At 37.2% G+C, this 22,269-nt stretch overlaps 1 protein-coding gene across 8 annotated transcripts in view; it reads left to right on the top strand.

Annotated features, from left to right (window-relative positions):
* The window catches only part of LOC126693269 (cysteine proteinase inhibitor 12-like), a 146,305-nt gene that overhangs the window by 93,066 nt on the left and 30,970 nt on the right, over nucleotides 1–22,269 (top strand). For 6 of the 8 annotated variants that reach the window (XR_007645251.1, XR_007645252.1, XR_007645253.1 and 3 more), the window contains exons 1-2: nucleotides 4,338–4,623; nucleotides 5,967–6,186. Coding sequence is in view for 1 of the 8 variants with exons in the window: in XM_050389189.1 (XP_050245146.1) it covers nucleotides 4,417–4,623; nucleotides 5,967–6,186; nucleotides 8,409–8,554; nucleotides 8,778–8,915 (711 nt within the window). In the remaining 7 variants the exon portion in view is untranslated. Of the gene's footprint in view, nucleotides 1–4,337; nucleotides 4,624–5,966; nucleotides 6,187–8,408; nucleotides 8,555–8,777; nucleotides 9,164–22,269 lie in introns of those variants that run through there. The other 2 variants (XM_050389189.1, XR_007645256.1) reach the window with 2 other exon arrangements.

Genomic DNA, 22,269 nt, shown 5'->3' on the forward strand with positions numbered 1-22,269 from the left:
TTATAAATTATTGAAAAAAAACAAAATATATATAACTAAACAATAGAAGAATATAAGAGAAAGATAGATTACATTCAAAAGAATAATTTCAATTATTGTAAACTTTTTATCTTGTAAAAAATGGTTAAAGAGAGTTTGGTGGTTCATGTACAAAAATTATTTTTTAAAATATACATGAAAAACCATAAAATATAAATATATATATATATATATATATATATATATTTTAACAAAGTAGAGAAGAAGAAAATAACAATAAGAAGAGCTCATACCTTACTCGGCTTTAAAAAAAAAATTGGGGTTTGCATTGCTTTTATAGTGTTCATGATTAATCTCGCAAATATGTAGATAAATTATCAACGTTTGAGTTTGAGTTTAAGTTGGACTTGTTAGAGAAATAGAGTTTCACTCCTTATTAAGTTTATATTAAACAAAAATAATTTTGTTTTTAAAAAAAATAATAATTTTATTTAAATATTGTTATGATGTGAAAAATTATGAGAGTTTCAAAAGTTTCAGTTATATGGAAAATTGTGAGAGTTTCAAAAGTTTCAGTTATATATATATACTAGTTGCTAACCCGTGCAATACATGGAAAAACTATTAAGTTTGAGACTTTAAAGAATGAGAGATGCTACGTCTACAACATTTTTACAACAAATCATAGGTGGTTAGTTGTTATTGGTTCAAATTTGAAACTAACACTAAGATTACTTTTTTGCTCTAACAATAATAACCAGTAGCAACCTACCACTTAGAATTTGTTGTAAAAATGTTGTAGATATATCATTTTTCTTAAAGAATATATATATAAACACACACACACGTTGTTTACTACATGTAGCAATTATTCAAGATACTATTCAATCATAAAAAATAGCAATAAAATGAATAACAACGTACTATACTATCCAATAGACATTGCAACTTTAAATGAACAATATGTAATAAATTAAAAATAATAAACCTTCAATCCCATTATGACGTAAATGAGTTAATTTACGCCACCAATAAAACACTGCCACGTCAATCCTGTTTTGAAAGGGTAATACACACAAACACACACAATCACATCTCAATTAAACTCAAAATCCTCCCTATTCAATTCAAACTTGAAGTGGTCCCTAGGTTTAGGCGTCGAAGGAGTTGTTCTTCAGGTCTAAATCATATGGGGAGGATTTTGAATTTAATTGAGATGTGATTGTGCGTGCTAGTAACGTGGCAGTGTTTTATTGGTGGTGTAAATTAATTCATTTATGCTACATCCAAACCAAAGGTTTACTCAATTGAAAAACACTATATTTTTTAAGTCTCCATAATTGCAGATAATGGTGCGAGTTCCACATTATAGTTTCTGCATAATTAGAGGAAAATTGATGCACTTTGAAGAAGCCTACATAAATCTTATCCGAATAAACATTTTTATATGTGGCTTTGCCAATTGCAGTGCCTTCACTTGTAGTGGGTCTGAAAGATGAGCAAAAATTCCACATCAACATGCCTCTTTTTTCAGTCCATCCACGTGGTTAAAGACCATTCACTTCTTTAGTTCCTTATCTCTTAATTTGACCCTTCATTTTCCTTTACACGAGCCTTATTAACTCACTTTTGAAACTAACCATGGCATACACTTTACTGATCATACCACCATCGCAATAGTTTGTCTAATATTGCTTCGATGGGCTGATAAGTTCGAATGGCTATTGAGTTCGAACCATTGAGTCAAACTTTCTGGGTCTAGGGTCTCGAATTAAGCTTTGTGTGTGAGGAGACTTCATAGCTCACATGCGATGAGATTTCATGGTGCGAGCTCAAACCAATTTTTGCCGGCTCGAGAGGTCAAACTTTCTGGGCTTACAGTCTCGAATTAAGCTTCGTATATGAGGAGGCTTCATGGCTCGCTAGAGGAGATTTTGTTGTTCACAGAGGCTTCGCAGTTCGCACTCGAAGTGGATTACTTTGTGTTTGAGCTTGCAGAGATTTCGTAAGGTTTTCACCATGTACAGTAGGTCTTTATTAGGTTTTCAGTTTAGGGGTAACATACCTCTCATCTTCCTCCTTCTCTAAAGGGGTTGTCTAAGACAATTTTATGAATTGAGTGAGAAGTTGGGTAGCAAGGAGAAGAACTGTTTCACAAAAAAAGTCGGGTAGCAAATTGAAGGAATTAAAAGGGCTGAAACTAACCCAGGGGATTGGCCGAGTTGGTTAGGCTCTTGGTCTCAAAGTGTTTGTACTGGGCTTGACTAGGTGTGCTCCCTAGTTCGAGTCCTGCTACCTGCACTTTGAAAAGAATTTTTTGGGCCAGTGCTTTCTTCGTGGGCCCACCCGGCACGAACAGTGATTAATCTCTGGTTGAAAGCCTTGAGGAAACACTTTGGGAAACCAAAAAATAAAAGGGCTGAAACTATTTATTATTATATTTTTTAAAAAATAGATGATATCGGTTATATAATATTTATAAATTATAATATTTTATTTATTTATTTTAATATTGCTGACGTGGAAAATTGTGGGAGTTTCAAAGGTTTCGATTATATATATATATAGATGAGGAATAGCTATTCATCTTTAAATAGGTTGTAATAATTATTCTTTAGTAGGTATATTAATTTCTAAAATTAATATATTCTCAAATAAACAAACTTTCCATATACATATAACAATTATGAAAATAAAAATTTATAAAAAAATAACTAATCTCTCTTTCAAAAATTTTTTTTTTAAAAGATTTTTTTTTAGGATATATAATTATATGAGTAAGATATTTTCTAAAATATATCTTAAGTTTGATTTGAATATTTTCATTCTATTGTCTTCAAGGCTCTATTATTGTGTTGTCACCAAATAAATGAATAATAATAAGGGTGGGGTTAAGGGCTCGGATCACATACTGGGCCTTGGGCCCTATCCGAGGAAGTAAGTAATCCGGAGACAAGCAAGCAGTACAAATTGTTTTGAGTCAGACTTTATGAACAGAACATGGAACGGAAAGGTCATCTAAGGAGGAGTGTCTCCTCGGACCGGCTAAGAATAGGTCAAACACCTGACCTAATGATCAAGGCGACCTTCCAGGATGCATCAATGACAAGGACGTACCCCAGAAACGTGTAAGAGAAAAGAAAACCCCAAAAAATATCTAAAGGAAAGCTGCTACCACCGCATTGAATGCATTACAACTACTTTTCTGGTCACATTTATGTGGAAAAGACCCCTGAACAGTATTGCCTTGACAACTGCAACTCACAGAAAGTCAAGGAAGATGTCTGATGGGACAGGTACTCAAGTAAGAGTTTATATGGTCAATAAGTGTAAAATCAAGATGGTCCGGGGAGGACTATATAACGTGAAAGACCCTCCATGAAGAAGGGGGGGGGGGAATCTGTAAACAAAATCTGTAATAAAGCTTTAAGAGTAAATATTAAAGGATTAGTGTCCTCGGACCAATCCGAGAACGTTATTCCTTAATTAACTTCTGTTATCTTTCTCTTTCAAGCATCAAATATTGTCTTTCTGTTATCTAGTTTATGAAAGCCTAGTTTTCCAACTCATTCTCTACAAATTTATTGTTTTGGGCTGCTTTGAGCTCGAGTCCATAAACCTGTTGGGATAGGAGTCTAAACCCAGTCCTTACAATAAGTATTACATTACAACATCTTATATTTCTTGTAATACATATTCCTATTCCTACGTAATTACCATTACAATCTACCAAATGTTCCCTGAACAATTAGCTTTCTGGCTCTTTTTTTTTTTTTTTTTTTTTAAGAAAAAAAAAGCTTCTCTTTTAATATATACTTGTATTATTCTCGTGCTATGGACGACTTGATGAAAATTTATTGGTAAAATGCTATTTTGGTCCCTAAACTTTGCCAAAACTTTTTTTTTTTTTTTTTTGTCCCTAAACTTTAAAAAAATTCTTTTTTTATCCCTAAACTTTGTAAAAAAAAAAATTCATTAGTTTAGAGATAAAAATAAAAATGAATTTAGTATTGTTGACGTCATGTTAACTTTAAATAGTTTAGCATTTATAGTAATTTGCTAGCTTGTATAATTTGATTCTTAAATAAAAAAATCTAAGGTTCGGGTTGAGTATTTTCTTTTGGAGTCAGATCGGGTTACTGGGGCTGGGGCTGGGGCTGGGTCTGGGTCTGGGTCTAATATTATTGCTGGGTGTAGTTTTCATCCCAACAAAATCTGACCCGAATCAACTAATCACAACCCGACCCACGTAAGAGGACCTTTGCTTAGCAACAAAGCCACCCAACTACCATTCTAAAGAAAACTCTTCACAACACGCAAGAAGGCTTTGATTTCGACCCGTGAGTCTGACATATATATACATATCTTCTTGTTGTGTTGTGTTGTGTGGGCACAGAATTAAGAAAGAAAGAAAGAAAGAAAGAAAGAGGTTTGACGATGAAGAAGTTGATCTCAGTGAGTGTGTTGCCTGGCCTTCTGGTGTTGTTGTTGCTTTGTTCGGTGTGTGAATTGGGTCACTGTCTCGAACGCTCTTCTGTTTTAAAGATGAGGCTTGGAGGGATTCACGACTGCAAAGGCTCTCAGAACAGCGCCGAGATCGACAGCCTCGCTCGTTTTGCTGTCCAAGAACACAACAAGAAAGCGGTCATCTCTCTTTCTTTTCTTCTTCTTTTCTTTTTGTTTTTTTTTTTTTTTTTGATTTCTTTATGTTGTCTGTTTTAATGGGTGTTTATTTATGTATGAATTAAATTGGACTTAGATTAATGGGTGTTTTCATGGGTTTCTTGATTGGTTGGTTCCTGTTCCTGTTTCTTTATTTTTGGTTTCTATTTTTGTCTTTCTTTTGTTTTGGTTTCTATTTTGTTCATGTGAACATGATGTGATCTCTACTGAATTGATTAATTGTCTGATCTATAATTACCTGATTTGTTATAATTAATTGATTTCTTATTCCAATCACAGCAGACCATGTTAGTGTTTGTGAAAAAAGTTGTGAAAAATATTGTGTATTACCGTGTAATGAATTGCCTAATCCAAGCACAACAAGAAAGAAAGGGGTCATCTTTACTTTTCCTTTTCATTTCAAACCCTTTCTTGTTTTTCTTTCTCTCTTGCCATTGATTTTTTTTTTTTTTTGTTTTTTGGTTTTTGTTTAATGTATGAATTGGACTTAAAATTAATGTTACCTTTTCTGGGTTTGCTACTTTGTTTGCGATTTCTTGGTACCACTTTATCTTTATTTATTTGGTTTCTGTTTTGGTCTTATTTTAGTTTGGTTTCGATTTGTTTATGTAAAGATGATGTGATTTCTACTGAATAGATTAAATTTCTAAAATTACGTATGTTATCTATTATTGTGATGAATTGCCCAATCCTTAATCTATTCAAATCAAATAACCTTGATATTAGATTAGGTTAAATTACTAATTTGGTCCAATTATTGGGCAAAGTTATATTAAATCCCTCATCTATTAATTGTGTCAATTTAGTCCTTGAACTTTCAAAATCAAGTAAATTTCATCCATGTGTCTTCTCTTAATTAAAATTTTAACAGAATTAATAGTTAAAATTGACTTGATTTTTCAAATTTTTGTACTTTCTATAAAAACCTTGTAATTTACATATTATTTTCCATGACAATTAATTCAAGGATGATATTGACATGATTTTGAAAGTTGAAAGATGAAATTGACTCAATTAATAGTTGAGGGACCAAACTGAAATTCACCTAACAGTTGAAGAACAATATTAGTAATTTAACCTTAGATGTTTGATTCAGATTACAAATTTAGAAAAAAGACTACAGGAAGTGTGCACCAAAAAAAAAAAAAAAAAAAAAAAAAAAACCTTTCTTCAGTGAAAAAAGAATAAGAAGAAATAATTAGACAATTAAAACATTGGAGAATTCATTAATGAAGTCCTTTGTTAATTTCTTTCTATATATGAGTATTTGTCTTTTGATCATTTGTTCTGATTTAATTTTGCAGAATTCTCTTCTTGAGTTTGCAAGGGTATTGAAGGCCAAAGAACAGGTGGTTGCTGGTAAGATGTACCATTTGACTCTGGAAGTGATTGATGCTGGTAAGAAGAAGATATACGAAGCTAAAGTCTGGGTGAAGCCATGGATGAACTTCAAGGAGTTGCAGGAATTTAAGCATGCCCATGATGACCCTTCCTTTTCCCAGTCAGACCTAGGTGCTGAACGTGGTAATTTACTACTTCAATCTGTTCCTAAATTCCTATGTTTCATTTAATCAGTCTTGTTTTTCTTTTCTTCTTGTAATTATATGTGAAGCATCTATAATGGACATAGTAAGAGTGTGACAGATATTAGTATGTCTAATGTTTCCAATGTGCTTGTTTTCGTAGTATAGGGGTGTATCAGATATCTGTTTTTACTGTATAATATAGCCGCTGTATATTGTAACGGTCTTCTCCAATTTCTTGAGTTCTCTAGGACATATAAACTTTGCAAAGTCTGTGCGTGATACAAGAATAGAAAAAAATGACTGTTATACATCTACACTATGACTGTGTTCAAAGTAATATGAGGGTTATTACAGTCGTTACTGGAGACAATCGGAGGTATATCTCTCCATTCACTTAAACCTCCCTTGGTGTAGATAAATTCAATCTCAGATCTCTTGCTTGACTACAAAAAAACTTTACTGTTTGAGCCAATTGACACCTTTGCTGTAAAAGTTTTTACCATCATCTTTTTCACTGAAAAAAAAAATGAACAAAAGAAAGAAGAAAACATAAAAGCATTCTTCTACATGCACAACAAAATCTCACAATATTTTTACAACAAGCTGAATTGTTAGCTCACCAAAGGTCAAAATAAAATGAAATAAAAAAATTATATGTACTGGGATCCACCACAACTCAAAACAAGGGTGTTGTGAAAATATTGTGAAATGTTGTTGTGCCCCTAGATGTTCTCAAACATAAATTGCAGCCATGGAAGACCATTTCATCACCAAACCTTAATAATGGCTACACAACTTTTCCACCCTTTCTGGTGCCACATCAACAGTGACGTAATCTCAACTTTGCTATTATAAACCAAACAACACCGTTAAACTTCACCATCGATCTTGAAGCCACCACGGTTCCATCAGCATCATCACTTTTTTCTCTCTTTCTTGTTAATGTCATCCCCATTAACGCAGCTCCATCACCTTGCCATTGAACCCTTACTGTGCATCAGGATCACACCAATATTCCCTCAAACTCAGCCATTCACCTTTTGTTCCATTCAGAATGAAATACTCTTTTTTTTCATATTATGTCATTGTATGGAATGGGGTGCGTGTGTGTGGGGAGAGAGAGCTCAGCTTGATCCCATTGCTAGGTGGTGCTCTGGTGTGAGAAATGTAATTAATGTGGATGGATTATCCTTATATTTCTATAACTTTGGCAATTTTGTGGAAATGGGTGTGAATGGTTTTTTTGATAAGTTCATCTGAATGGTCTTTTATCTCTTTTGAACTTTCTTATTGGGGTATTTTGATGAATTAATGGGACATAGTGAATTTTTTTTCTTATCATTTACTTTTTTACAGAATTTTAAAAGAAGTTTGGAATGGCTTTTGAGAGAGAGAGAGTATTGATGGTGTTACTGGTCTAACTGTGTAAGCCAACCAACAAAGGATCAAAGTTTTCAATATTGTAGTGGAGGCTGTTTCAGGCTGACCAAGGAAAAGAAATATTCCAATATCCGTTAATGCTGGTGTACCTTTTCGGGTTATATTTATAAACATATACTTTAGATCCACATATCTTAAAGCCCAAATATTAGACTAAGTGCATTAACCCAATGTATTAGCACAAATAACATGCTTTATAACCCCTTTTTATTTTATTTTTTTAATTATTTTTCTTGTACCGGTCGAAGTACTTGAAAAATCCCCGATACAATCAATATAGACAAATATTTTGTCTGCTATGTTGCAGGGGAGTATTTGTACTGGTTTAGTGTTCGGTCTGGTATATACTGGCCGGTACGGTATTGACAATTTTGTTTTGGATTATAGGGTGTTTCTGTGTTACAGACTAATATTCAGGGGTTTTCTTAATGTCAAACTGGATGGGGTAAAATTATGTTATCTTTTTTCCTAGTATTTTACATGTGCTATTTAACGTGTCAAAAAGATATCAAAGAAAGTGTTTTGGGCCTTTGGCTTCATATCCCATGCTTATTTTTCTTCCCCTGGGGGCCTAAGGAATCCCCACTCTCATCTGTTGAAATTTGAAAACATAACCTAATGTGGTGCTCTACCTCTAAACATTTTTGTATCCAAGATCTTGTAGGTGGCATTGGTTTTGCCTTGAACATTTAAGCATGTGGAGTCCCATCTTTCTTTTTAAAATTTCTAAGCTAGTATTCTGAGTAGTGTTTAACTGAGACCTTTCCATAAATCAATCAGATGGCCATGAACCAGGATGGAAAGCAGTGCCAACTGATGATCCTGAGGTTCAAGATGCAGCAAATCATGCTGTTAAGTCCATCCAGAAGAGATCAAACTCCTTGTCACCCTATGAACTTCTAGAGGTCCTTCTAGCTAAGGCCAAGGTTGGCATTTTGTACCACTATCTCTCTTATCACTCCATGTGGGGTCCTATTTTCAAATTATAGAAGTCTAGTTTTTAACGGAAGGATTTTGTTTTGTTTTGTTTATTTTTTTTATTTTTTATTTTTTTTATTAAAGGAATTTGCTTTTGTTAAATCCATGCCTTTTAAAATCAACAGTTCTTCTTATTATTACTAAAAGAATTTGTTTTTGGTTAAATTGCAGGTCATTGAAGATTATGCCAGATTTGAATTGCTTGTGAAGCTGAGGAGGGGAATAAAGGAAGAGAAGTTCAGTGTTGAAGTAAATAAGAATATTGAAGGAAAATTCTTTTTGAATCAGTTTGAACAAGATCACTCCTGAATTTAGTAATTATTATGTGTTAAAATAATTTGTGGAGTTATGCTGCTATCTTAGACAATGCGATGACTAATGACAGTAAAATGCTTTGCCGTATAGCCTGTTATGTGTAAATAGATACTGCTTACCAACCTTTTAATCTGGATAGATATGGTTTTATAGGTGGGTTTGTATTTTTATGTGTAAATATGCGTGTTGAATAAACCAACTGGATATTTTATATATGCAACTTCTAATGGTCTTTTCTTTCATTTTGGGTTTTCCCTCTTCAGATCTATTTGATTTATGTGGATAAATTTGCTTCCCTTACTGAGATTGCGCTTTGTACTTCCAAATACAGGAAATTGGTTGATTGGTGTAGAATACACTACAATCAAGTTGAATTTTTCTTTAGCCAATAAAAAAGGGGTTGTAGAATTTCTATTATACCACCTGATAACGTTGTGGAGGAATTTGGGAACAGATCTTAAACTTAAAATGTCCATCCACTGTAGTTGTTTAGCTTTAATTAATAGGTTGCCTCTCCATAGCAAAAGCTGCTGGTGAGGGAAATCAAAAGCCTGCCTTAGGATGATCTAGCCATTTGGGATGATCTAGCCATTTAAGAAACCAGACAAGGAGCCTGGGATAATATTAATGAAACATGTTCAATGGACATCAAACAACAATAGAGAGGAAATATCCTCAGGTGGATTAACTAGCCACACCTGGGACCCTTGCTCGCTTTTGGCTTTTCTTGCTAAAGCGTCAGCAACACAATTACAAGACCGATTAACATGGTTGAACATACAAGACTGAAAAAGCGTGGCTTGACAACGAATATCTTCAACAACGTTTCGGTAGGTAGAAAATCCAGAAGTACCTTGAATTATAGCATTGATGACTATAGTTGAATCTCCTTCAAAAATGACTCTTTGCTGCCTGAGTTCAGTAGCAAACTCCACAGCTCTCCGGCATACCAAAGCCTCCATGTTAGCAACAGAATGAGCTAGCGGTATGGGGGCAGACAGAACACCTACCAATTGACCCCTCCAATTTCGGACAACTACTCCTACTCCAGCCGAGTTAGTGGATCTGAACACAGCAGCATCGAAATTAATTTTGTACATATTCACCTCTGGAGGACGCCACCAATGCGAGATGGGAGGTTGAGATTTCACTTGGTCGTGTTCTTGTGCTATCAGAAACTCCTGCAGCAAATTCCCAGCCATTGAAGCGATATTAGCAATAGGGTGCATTGGGTGGCCAAAGTATGACACATTTCTCCTATTCCAAAGCATCCGAGCCGAGATAGCAAAAACTTCTTTTCGATAATCATCCTGCACCTGCAAAAAACAAGGTAGTAAGTTGCAAAAATTCTGGGGTTGGGGTTGGGGATGGCTCGGCTGCTGCAAGTAATTGAGGGAATTCCATGCAATCTCCATTTCTTTGCAAGACCATAAAGCATGCAATGGATCCTCTGGGTAGAGTTGGCAAAGCTCACACCTACTTGATGATGAAACCTGTCTGCGAAACAAATTACTCATTGTTGGCAGGGCATCATTACGAGCTCGCAAAATGAAGTGCTTGATTTCGTGAGGCACCCGTAAGCTCCAAACTCCCTTCCAAATTTTTATTTCTAAGGATCTGTATTAGAGCTACCAGCCTGGCCGACCCCTTCGCAGGCAATAAGGAGTTCATATGCACTACATGTGGTGAATGAACCAGGTGAAGAATGAGCCCAGATAATTTTGTCAAGTGGGCAGCGGTGACTAAGGGGGATGCTGAGGATTGCAAAGGCTTCATGGGGCAGGAACAGCTGGTGGATCAAGTCCGGCTTCAAAACTCCCAACTCTAGGTTCATTAGAACTTGCACCTTAGTCTCCACTGGGATCGAAGCTAGAGTAGAAATGATAGTGTGATTGTTATTCACAGGCAGCCACTTGTCTTCCTTAATCCGAACATTCTTGCCATTACCAATCCCCAAACCATACCCTTTCAAATCACATCTCTTGCACTAACAATACTTTTCTAGGCGTGTGAACCCGTAGGTGAGTCCTTAGCATCCAAAATGGAACAATTCGGAAAGAAACGAGCTTTGAAAACTCTATGGCATAAAGAGTCCGGATTGTTTATTAATCTCCACACATGCTTGGCAAACAATGCCTTACCAAAATTTTCAATTTCCTTAAACCCCATAACACCCACTTCTTTAGCTTCACATGTAGCCCCACCAAAATTTACGGATCAAAACCTCCAACTCTTTAATCAATCCCTTCGAAAGTTTAAAACAACTCGTAGTATAGGTAGGAATCACTTGAATAACTGACTTTATGAGCACTTCCCTTCCTGCTTGTGAGATCACCTTTTCCTTCCAACCTTGTAATTTCTTCCACACTCACTCTTTAAGGTAAATAAAGCTTTGCTTCTTAGCTTGGCCCACTAATGCTAGCAAACCCAAATATTTCTCATATTTACGAATGGAAGGAACACCCAGTAATGATTGGATGCGAACCTAGAGGTAATCTTGAGTGTTGGAGCTAAAAAAGATATTTGTCTAATCCCTGTTAATTTTTTGACTTGAGCCTTTCTTATACACAACCAAAATCTTCAAAATTCTTTGGCACTCCGCTTTTGTAGCTCTAAAAGAGTACACTGTCATCTGCAAAAAATAAATGGGATACTCGAGGCCCATTCCTACATATAGAAACACCTTTAATTTTCTCATTCACCTTAGCCTTTTGAATTAAGCTTTGCAACCCTAGAGCACATAGTAGGAGCAAATACGGGGATAAAGGATCACCTTGGCATAAACCTCTTGAAGGTTTAATATTTCCTACTGGCTGTCCATTTAGGAGCATAGAATAGGAGACAGAACTCAAGCAAGACATAATAATTTTGACCAATCTCTCATCAACACCTAGATGGTTCATAATTTTCTTCAAGAATTCCCACTCCACTAGATCATAGGCCTTACTCATATCTAGCTTGAGTGCCATGCACCCAAACTTCCCTGTTGTCTTTCTTTTGAGGTAGTGTAGAGTTTCAAAAGCCATAAGGATATTATCAATGATAAGCTGCCCTGACATAAAAGCACTTTGAGAATCAGGCACTGATTTCACCAAAAAAATTTTCAAGCGGTTAGCCACAACTTTAGCAACAAGTTTATAAATGACATTACAAAGGCTTATAGGCCGAAAATCAGAAGCTTTCTTCGGGTTTTTAATTTTAGGGATGAGAGAAATAAAGTTGGTATTAATAACTTCTGGGATGATACTTGTATGTAATGCCTTAAGGACAACAACAATAACTTCCTCACCCACAATGTGACAAAAGGATTTATAGAAGATAGGAGACATGTCATCAGGACTTGGGGCCGTGAGAGGGGCCATCCATTTAAGAGCTTGATACACCTCCTGAGCTTGGAATTCACCTCCCATATCCATCTCACCCACCTCCACTTCAAATCGATGAACCCCCTCAAGAATCTCCTCAAAACCTGATGGGTTTGATGATGTGAAAATTGTAGCAAAATACTTCTCTAGCACCTCCTCCCCTATAGAAGTTTCATCCTCAACCCATGCACCTGCTTCATCCTTTAAACCTAAAATGAGATTTTGGTGATTCCTTTGGCTTGCTCGGCTGTGAAAATATTTAGTATTACTATCCCATTCTTTCAACCATGCATTACGAGACCTTTGCTTCCACATACATTCTTCCCTTGACTTCAGTTTTTGAATCTCATCTATTAGGGTTTGAATTCGGATGGGATTGTGTCTGTAACCACCTGTCTCCTTAACTACTTTCAATTTTGTCAACTTCTTTTGGAGAGAAATTCGGACATATCCAAAGGTGTTTTGGTTCCACGTTCTCAAGTTATCATGGCAAGTGTAGAGTTTCCTATTAAAGCTCCAAGCCAAACCATCAAACTGATTTACTCCCTAATTACCTTATCACAAGAATTATCCTTCAACCACATTGCTTCAAACTGGAAGGTTCGCCCTTTTCTATAGAACCGTCTGAGCTCAGAATCCGAACACAAAAGAATGGGTTTATGGTCAGAGTGGAAAGCATCCAAATGATGGATACGAGAGGTAGGGAAGCGCAAAATCCACTCTATAGTAGCCATACCTCTATCAAGACGAATCCACACATTCTGCTCTCCAGGTCGTTTATTGCTCCATGTAAATTGAAATCCGTTAAAACCAAGATCTTTCAACCAACAAAAATCTAGGTCATCATGGAAGCTTTGCATTTGACACTCCGGCCTGTTTAACCAACCTTGTTTCTCCTTTGCCAAAAGAATTTCATTGAAATCACCCAAACACACCTAAGGGAGTTGAAACTGACTGCTAAGCATCTTAAGGAAGGTCCAGGAGTTTTCCTGGCTGGCGATGTCAAGATCTCTATAAAAACCCGTAAACCGCCAGGTGTTATCAACTCCATGGTCAATAATGGCATCAATGTGCCTATTTGAAAAAGACTGTATATCAACACTCGTGTCCATTGGCCAAAATAAAGCCAATCCACCTCCAGTATTATGTCGTGGAATCACAAAAACATTTAACATTTGAATTTTCCTCCCCACTCTCTCAAGGCGATGGTATATGAGGCCACCGGTGCTGTGTGCTATGGTTTTTAGGTAGCTTATATGTGAGGTTTTAGGTGCAGGTAAGGTGTTATCTACTATAAGCATTTGGATGAAGTTTGTAATGTCTTCTTATTTGTCCATGAAAGTGCTAACAAGATCTTTGCCCTATTTTTGGAAGGAGGGTGATGATGGGAGAGCTTTCTAAACATTAGTCTTGTCTGCTCTTCTCGGATTTTCAAGTTTCATCCTTGATGCAACACTTTGAACCTTTCTTGTCTTTGGTGAGCTAAAAATTCTGAACATGACACATGTGCAAGATTAGTGAAGACTGAAGACTCCTTCAGTTTGGTCGCCCAACAGTTGTAGATGTTTTCCTCCCTAGAAAGTAGAATCTCTCGTGTTAGATCTCACTCCCATTAAATTACTCTAATAGTACTCACAAGTACATTGTCACACCTAACCTATAGTTTTGGTTTTCTAAATAATTCCAAACAGTCTCTGTGATACCCTAGATTGATTGGATATTACATTGAATGAGATGTGTGTGTTGTGTATGTTGAGTTCCATTTAGACAAATCTTAGGTTGATGATTTAGGTTTTATAAATTACTATATGAGTCCCATTTAGACAAATCTTTTTGATGATTTAGGTTTTATAAATTACTATAAGAGTCCCAATTGCAATTATGGCGGTCTTTTTGGGGTATAGTATAAATGTGATTAGATGTCAAAATACTAGGTTATAGCCTTTGGCACATTGGATACTTCTGAACAAAAATTCAGTGAACATACTTGAGTCCTAGGTTGGCCACACCCTTGTGGTGGGGGGATAAATCTATATATATTTAAAAGCTGAAGCGTAGCATTTATTATTGCTATGTTCTAGTTGAGCCACGTCAGCATTCATGTCATTATCCTTTTTCTTTCCAATTTTCTTATAATTGTTTTTAACATTAGCCTTTTTTATTATTTTATTATTTTTTATATTTATACTTTCTCCAACTTTCTCTCTCTCTTACATTTTCATCTCTCCACTACCCTCTACATTGATATTACTCTTCTTATTTCCCTTCATCTTTCTTTATTTTATCTCTTCTTATTCACACCCTCTTACTATAAATTTGTTACTATCTCTTCTATTCTATGCATAATTTTCCCTCACAAAAAAAAAAAAAAAAGTTATTTCTCTCTCTCTCTCTCTCATTTTTTTTTTCCTTGCATCTCTACTTTAGGTTGATAAATTTGTGTTCCTTAGAACTCAACTTTGGGTTAATGCGATTTAGTTTTGTGTTGAATGTTATCCTTAATTCTTTATTTTATTTTTGTTCTCTTTGATTGTTAAATGTTATCCTACTATGTTATAAAGAATTAAATATAGTATATAAAAATATAATATTATTATATTATATAGCATGATTTAGAGAACTTGATATTTGTTGTTATATCTTTTATTTTTACTTTTTTTCTTCTCATCTTATGTTTTTCAGGATCAAGATCCTCTAGAGTTCTTAGAATTCTTATACCACATAGAGTTTTTTGAATCCTTATCTTCCTTTTAAAATAAAAAGTCAAGATTTTGCCATATCATCCATCCACCAAAATAATGATTTCCAAAAAAAAAAAACTCAACCTTATTCACCGTTTGCCGTTTAACCAAAAACAAACGACGAAGTTGTAACTTAATTTCTCCCCCATCTGTCCCACGACCAATCTACATAGTCATATTCTACTTTACCGTTAAATTTATGCATTAAATTAGTACCTACTTGAAAATTTATAACATAAAAAGCTCAGAATGTTGATCCTCTTAGAACCAAAACCCACCTCAAAATTTCCAGTATTAGATAAGCACGTAAGATTATGTTGGATCAAAACTCAATCCGGCCTTTTGTGCCTTTTTGGTTTCTTCTGGCTTTGATCATTAATCAAACTCTTTTCTTTTTGGTTTTGCTTGCTTTCTTGTTGATTTGATACGAAATTTGTTGAATAAAAAAAATAGTATGGGTTTAGTTGAAATTTTTTTATTACTTGGGAGAATGGCTGTGTTTGCTTTCTTTTGCAAAACCATCTGGTCCACGGTAGTGATTTCCTTCCATTAATATTTTCCTCATAATTTTGGTAAGTTGAATAAATTTGAATTTTTTTTTATAGCATTAAATAATGGTTATGGTAGTAGATTGATGATATGGCAGAATCTTAGTCTTTTATTTTAAAAGAAACTAGTCACTAACCCGTGCGATGCACGGGAAAACTATTAGAAAATAATAAAGCATGCATATATTAAAAGACAATTTAAGTTCATGTGTGCTTGAAAGAGATACATACCTAAATAGTTCTTGTGGTAGAAATAAAAGCCTTATCTTTGAGATAAAGAACTGATGTAAACAAACTAACCTTACATAAATAAAAAATAAATAAATAAAAAAAAACCTAAACCTAAACATAAGGACTAAATATATAAACAAACTAACCTTACAAAAACTGAACTTTATAAGCTAAAATTTATACCGTGAGTTGTAGATCTTGAATGCTTTAGGGCTTCCTACGTCTGGAGAGAGAGAGTTTGCAGAAACCGTGGCTTTATATTTCTTAACTTGAGAAAGGGATAAGGTTGCTAGGGTTTTGTAGATCTTGAATGCTTTAGGGCTTCCTACGTCTGGAGAAAGAGAGAGTTTGCAGAAACCGTGACTTTATATTTCTTAACTTGAGAGAGAGGTAAGGTTGCTAGGATTTTGAGGAGTTATAATTTTTATTTATTTTTTATTTTTTATTTTTTATTTTTTAAATATTGTGCTGACGTGGAAAATTGTGGTGCCAGTAAAGGCTTCGGTTATATATATATATTTTTTAAATATTATATTTTTTAAATATTGTGCTGACGTGGAAAATTGTGGTGCCAGCAAAGGCACCGTGAGTTGTAGATCTTGAATGCTTTAGGGCTTCCTACGTCTGGAGAGAGAGAGAGTTTGCAGAAACCGTGGCTTTATATTTCTTAACTTGAGAGAGGGGTAAGGTTGCTAGGGTTTTGTAGATCTTGAATGCTTTAGGGCTTCCTACATCTGGAGAAAGAGAGAGTTTGCAGAAACCGTGGCTTTATATTTCTTAACTTGAGAGAGGGGTAAGGTTGCTAGGGTTTTGAGGAGTTATAATTTTTATTTATTTTTTATTTTTTATTTTTTAAATATTGTGCTGACGTGGAAAATTGTGGTTCTTAACTTAAGAGAGGGGTAAGGTTGCTAGGGTTTTGTAGATCTTGAATGCTTTAGGGCTTCCTACGTCTGGAGAAAGAGAGAGTTTGCAGAAACCGTGGCTTTATATTTCTTAACTTGAGAGAGAGGTAAGGTTGCTAGGGTTTTGAGGAGTCATAATTTTTATTTATTTTTTATTTTTATTTTTTAAATATTGTGCTGACGTGGAAAATTGTGGTGCCAGCAAAGACTTCGGTTTTATATATATATATATATATATATATATATAGATGTGAGGATGTAAAGAACACTGTATGGTAGTTTACCCTAGAAATTCTAGAAGATCTTGATCCTATTATTTAACATTTTAATTCAATCATATCTTCCATATCATTAAATTATTTGTAATTTTTCTCCTTTTTTATTTTTAAAAGTTAAACATAGAATATTTTATTTAGAGTAAATAAAAATTTCCTAAAAAGTTGTACTTTTTTTTTTTTTTTTTACATTCACACTTTGTCCAACCTTTCTTCTTCCCTTTATTTTTTAATCTCCCAACGGACCCCACTATCTTCCACTTTAATATCACTCTTCTTCTTCCCCTTAATCTTCCTTTATTTTTTTTCTTTTGGCGTAAATGCACTTTTAGTCCCTATATTTTGACGTTTTTCCATTTTAGTCCCTACATTTTATTTTTTCCACTTTTAGTCCCTAAAACCAATTTACGCCCTTCATTTAAGTCCTTCAAGCTAACTTCCATCACTAATCTAACGGGAACACTGACAGATGAATAAAATAATATTAAAAATTTACTGTAGCACCAACACATCAGCCTATAAATTTAAAAAATTAATTTATTAATTTTAACTGAATAAAAAAAATAAAAACAGAATTAAAAAATCATGCTCAAACGCATCTTCATCTTTCTGAAAGCCCAGACCCATTCTTCTGGATCTTTGCCTAGAATAAAAACACATGTTCTTCAACAACCCTCCACCACTACCCATAGTGAAACCCACCCTCACCACCACAACAACCCTCCGCCACTGCCATGAACTTGACCCACAACAAAATTCCCTGCCACAATAGCTAACCCATAGTGAAACCCACCCCTAACACCACGACAACCCCCCACTACCACCACCACATCAGTCAAAAACCCAGCCACACCCACACCCACACTCATCAAAACCACCATCGCCGTAGCCACCCGACACCGCCACACAATAAAACCCACAACCCAATCAAATGACCCAAAAACTCAAATCGGCGTTCAAGAAAGGAAAAGGTGGAGTCCAGAAGACTTTGCACGAGTCGTTCAAGAAGAAAGAGACTTCGACTCTAGTCCAAGTTCGGAAAGGCGTGGACGAGTTCGCCGAGTTGCAAGCTTGCATTGTGCCTAATGACTCGGCCCTTTCGCACTTCAGGTTCTCCCTCGACCAACGAAGAGCAAAGCAAGGGGCAGATCTTCAAGGTTTTAATAATGGATGCCATGGATTCTTGATCCAGAGAAAACGATGGGAGATATTTGAGTTTTTGGATTTGATGATTTTGTTTGGGTTTGAGAATTTTAGGGGTTTTGGTTTGTTTTTCCTGTGGGTATCTGACCCGATCTTTATCAACGATTCATTTTCTCTCTCTCACAATTCAACCAATCTAGATTTTTTGTATTTGTTTCCCAAGAAGATTTATGGGTTTGAAGGTTTTGTTGGGATCGGTTTGGTTGTTGGGTTTATGGGTTTGGTTGTTTTATTGGAGATTTGGGTTTGGTTCGTTGTTGGAGATTGATTTTGCAGGAGATCTGTATTTTTGTGATTGTTGGGTTTTGTTCTCATTTGAAGATTGCTATGTGTTTTGCATGTTTGGTTGCTTAGAAAATGCAAGAAGAGAGACAAAAATATTGATTTTTTAAATTTCTGGGCAAGGTTTGCTGGGAAGAAAATGAAGAACATGATTAACGTTGAAGAACACATGTTTTTATTCTGGGCAAGGCTTGAGCATGATTTTTTAATTCTGTTTTTATTTTTTTTATTCAGTTAAAATTAATAAATTAATTTTTTAAATTTATAGGCTGATGTGTTGGTGATACAGTAAATTTTTAATATTATTTTATTCATCTGTCAGTGTTCCTGTTAGATTAGTGACAGAAGTTAGCTTGAAGGACTTAAATGAAGGGCGTAAATTGGTTTTAGGGACTAAAAGTGGAAAAAATAAAATGTAGGGACTAAAATGGAAAAACGTCAAAATGTAGGGACTAAAAGTGCATTTACGCCTTTTCTTTTTTATTCTCATTGTGGGGCCAGAGAATTTGTGATCTCAGCCCACTTTACATTAGGGCCCAAGGCCCGCGCCGAGGAGAGACGTCGTTGAGGACATGCAACGAAAGTCCAAATGGCCTAGAGATGTAGCCGAGGACGATCTTGTCCTCGGCATCCCAAAACCTAGAAAGAAAGAACGGTACACCATCAAAGGCAGCCCTTAGAGCGATTCTAGAAGAAAGGGCGAGTACAGTAGGACGCGCATGGGGGTACAGTGTAGGAGCGGTTCAAGGAAAAGCTGTCACCTCCGCATTGAATGCGCCAACAAACGTCCTGGCCGCATTAATGAGGAAAAGACCCCTGAACAGTGTGGTTTCGGTTATTGCAACTAACAGGAGGTGGGGGAAGGTGGCTGATGGGACAAGCACTCAAGTAGTTACCTGCTTAATTAATAGATGGAAGGTCAGGATCAACTGAGAAAGGCTATATAATGTAAGAATTCCTCAATGAAGGAAAAAAGAAAAGAAAAAAGAAGGAGAGAGAGAGAGAGAGAGAGAGAGAGGTGAGTAGCATTATATATCGTCTCTAGGACCATTGTAACCTAGCATAAAAGAAATAAGAAGAACATTAAGCTCCTCGGACGAGAGGCCCGAGGACGAAGTTTCCCGTTTTAGCCTACGTATCTGTTATTCAACCCATTCATGACCATGTCCGGTCATTGCAGTCCTCGCTAAAACCTAGCTCTTGCACCTACTCTCTACAAATTTATTATATTGGGTTAGTTGGGCTTGAATCCAATTTTACCACGAAAGAAGTACGCGAACCCAGTCCCTACAATTGGCGCCGTCTGTGGGAAGAGCTTGTGTGTTAGTAAGGACAACAATCAGGCATGGCAGGATCAAGCCCTCATCAAACAAGCTCCCATCAGCCCGAACTAGCTAAACCCCAACAACAGGGTAATTTCTCCAATCCTGAGCGCACTCGAAATGAAGAAAATGGAAGGTTAAGGGAGGGAAATGTGAACACCACTCAAACCAGCAAAAGCCATTCTCGTGTGGGCAACCATGTGCTCTAGGGACAAGACAACAACCGGGTCACGCAACTAGAACAAGTTAAGAGCCATGCATCCCAGAGACAGAATGATAAGCGGGCCATGCAGCAAGAGATAGAAGACTTGAAGATGAAGTTATACCACGCACAATGAAGGCCATCCCATTCCAAGCATGACATACCCTTCGATGACGAAAGTGATGACGACTATAGGCAAAGATTGAGGACTCCTCCAAGCGAGACCTTCTCCCACGAAGAAGAGCATTTCCGGAGGCGCGAACGTAAAAACCCATCTCCAAGGGGCTTGGGAAACGACGCCCTGAGGCACTGGACCAGCTCTCCAAATCCCCCTTCACGCACCGCATAGAAGGGGCTACGCTTCCTCGACGATTCTAACAGCCGACCTTCACCCTTTATAACAGCAAAACAGACCTCGTGGAGCATGTGAGCTAGTTTAACCAAAGGATGACTGTCCATTCTAGGGACGAGGCGCTAATGTGCAAGGTTTTCCCATCCAGCTTGGGACCAGTGGCGATGAGATGGTTCAATGGCCTAAAGACGAATTCCATAGATTCGTATAGGCAGCTAACCCAAGCCTTTGGCTCCCGTTTCGTTACGAGCAACAGAGCCCCTCGACCCCTAAGTGCGTTATTATTGTTGTCCATGCATGATGGAGAAACTCTAAAAGCCTACTCGGACCGTTATTGGGAAATGTTTATCGAACTAGAAGGCAATTTTGACGAAGTCGCCATCAGCACCTTCAAAAGTAGCCTCCTGGCCGAGCACAGCTTGAGGAAGTCATTGACAGGCAAGCCTCCCACCAGTGTGCACCAGTTGATGGATCGGATTGACAAATATAAACGAGTAGAGGAAGACCAGCTGCGGGGTAAAGGAAAAGAGAAGGTTATCCCCTAGGAGAGGAGGGATTTCAGGTCGGACCGATACAACAACAACCGCCTGAGGAGAGATTTCATAGGGCAATTCGGAGCAACCAACATGCAAACTGTTAATGTTGTATTCTGAGAACCAATACACCGGGTGTTGGAGAAGATCAAGGGCGAGCCATACTTTAAATGGCCAAATAAGATGGCCGAAGAGTCCACAAAGCGCAATCAGAACTTCTATTACCAATACCACCAGGACCATGAGCATACCACAGAGGATTGCAGGAATCTTTGGAACCACCTGGACCAGCTCGTCCGAGAAGGAAAGCTGAAGCACCTTCTACATCATTCCAGTGGTCATCAAGGTCAGACCCATCAGGAACCCCAGAGAGACGCTGCCCTAAAGCCGTCCGTAGGGACGATCAGTGTAATCCTGGTCATGCCAGGAAGAACAGGCGCGCGCCCTTCTCGAGTATTATCTGTGTCCCAGCTGCCTGCCAGGGAGTCCCAGCCAGAGCCGAAAGGGGACAGAAGGAATTTTCACCTGGCCTTAAGCTTTTTAGAAAAAGATATGGACGGTACCATCCAGCTCCATAATGACGCGCTGGTGATCACTCTTAGAATCGGGGGTTACGATGTGAAAAGGGTGATGGTGGATGGTGGCAGCGCCGCCGAGGTCATGTACCCCGATCTCTACAAGGGGTTGGGATTAAAATCGGAGGATCTGACACCCTATAGCTCCCCTTTGATGACCTTCAATGGGAAGCTCGTTGTCCCAAAGGGCATGATTAGGCTACCCATCCAGACCGGCCCAGAGACGGTGGAAGTAAACTTTATTGTGGTGGACACCTACTCTCCCTATACGGCCATCGTCGGCAAACCCTGGCTCCACACACTGGGAGCTATCGCCTCCTCCTTCCATCAGAAGTTAAAATTCCCGTCAGGGGACCAAGTCCGCGAAATCCGTGGGAACCAGTCCATGGCAAGGCATTGTGTGGTGGCTGCTATCTCCCATCGGCTTGATGCGGAGTCCTCGGCCTCTGCTGAAAGGAGCTTATAGCAATCAAAGGTCCCGACTTCGCCCCCTGACACGGCCGCCAACGAGGCGAAATGCGAAGACTTGGAAAAAGTGGTTATTGGCGGCAATCCGGAGAAGTTCTTTCGGGTAGGGGCTCAGCTGCCTCTTCAGGAGAAGGAGGAATTGATTGAGTTCCTCAAAAGAAACATCGATGTGTTTGCCTGGGACACTTGCGATGCTCCCGGGATCGACCCGGCCTTCATTTGTCACCATCTCAATGTCAACCCGTCCATCATTCCCAAGAAGCAGCCGCCTCGTCGCCCGTTAAAAGAGCACGCTGATGCGATTAGAGACGAGGTGGCGAAGTTTAAGCGTGCAGGGGCTATCAAA

The sequence above is a fragment of the Quercus robur genome, chromosome 7 (genome assembly GCF_932294415.1).
Source record: "Quercus robur chromosome 7, dhQueRobu3.1, whole genome shotgun sequence".
In the NCBI taxonomy this organism is placed as follows: domain Eukaryota; kingdom Viridiplantae; phylum Streptophyta; class Magnoliopsida; order Fagales; family Fagaceae; genus Quercus; species Quercus robur.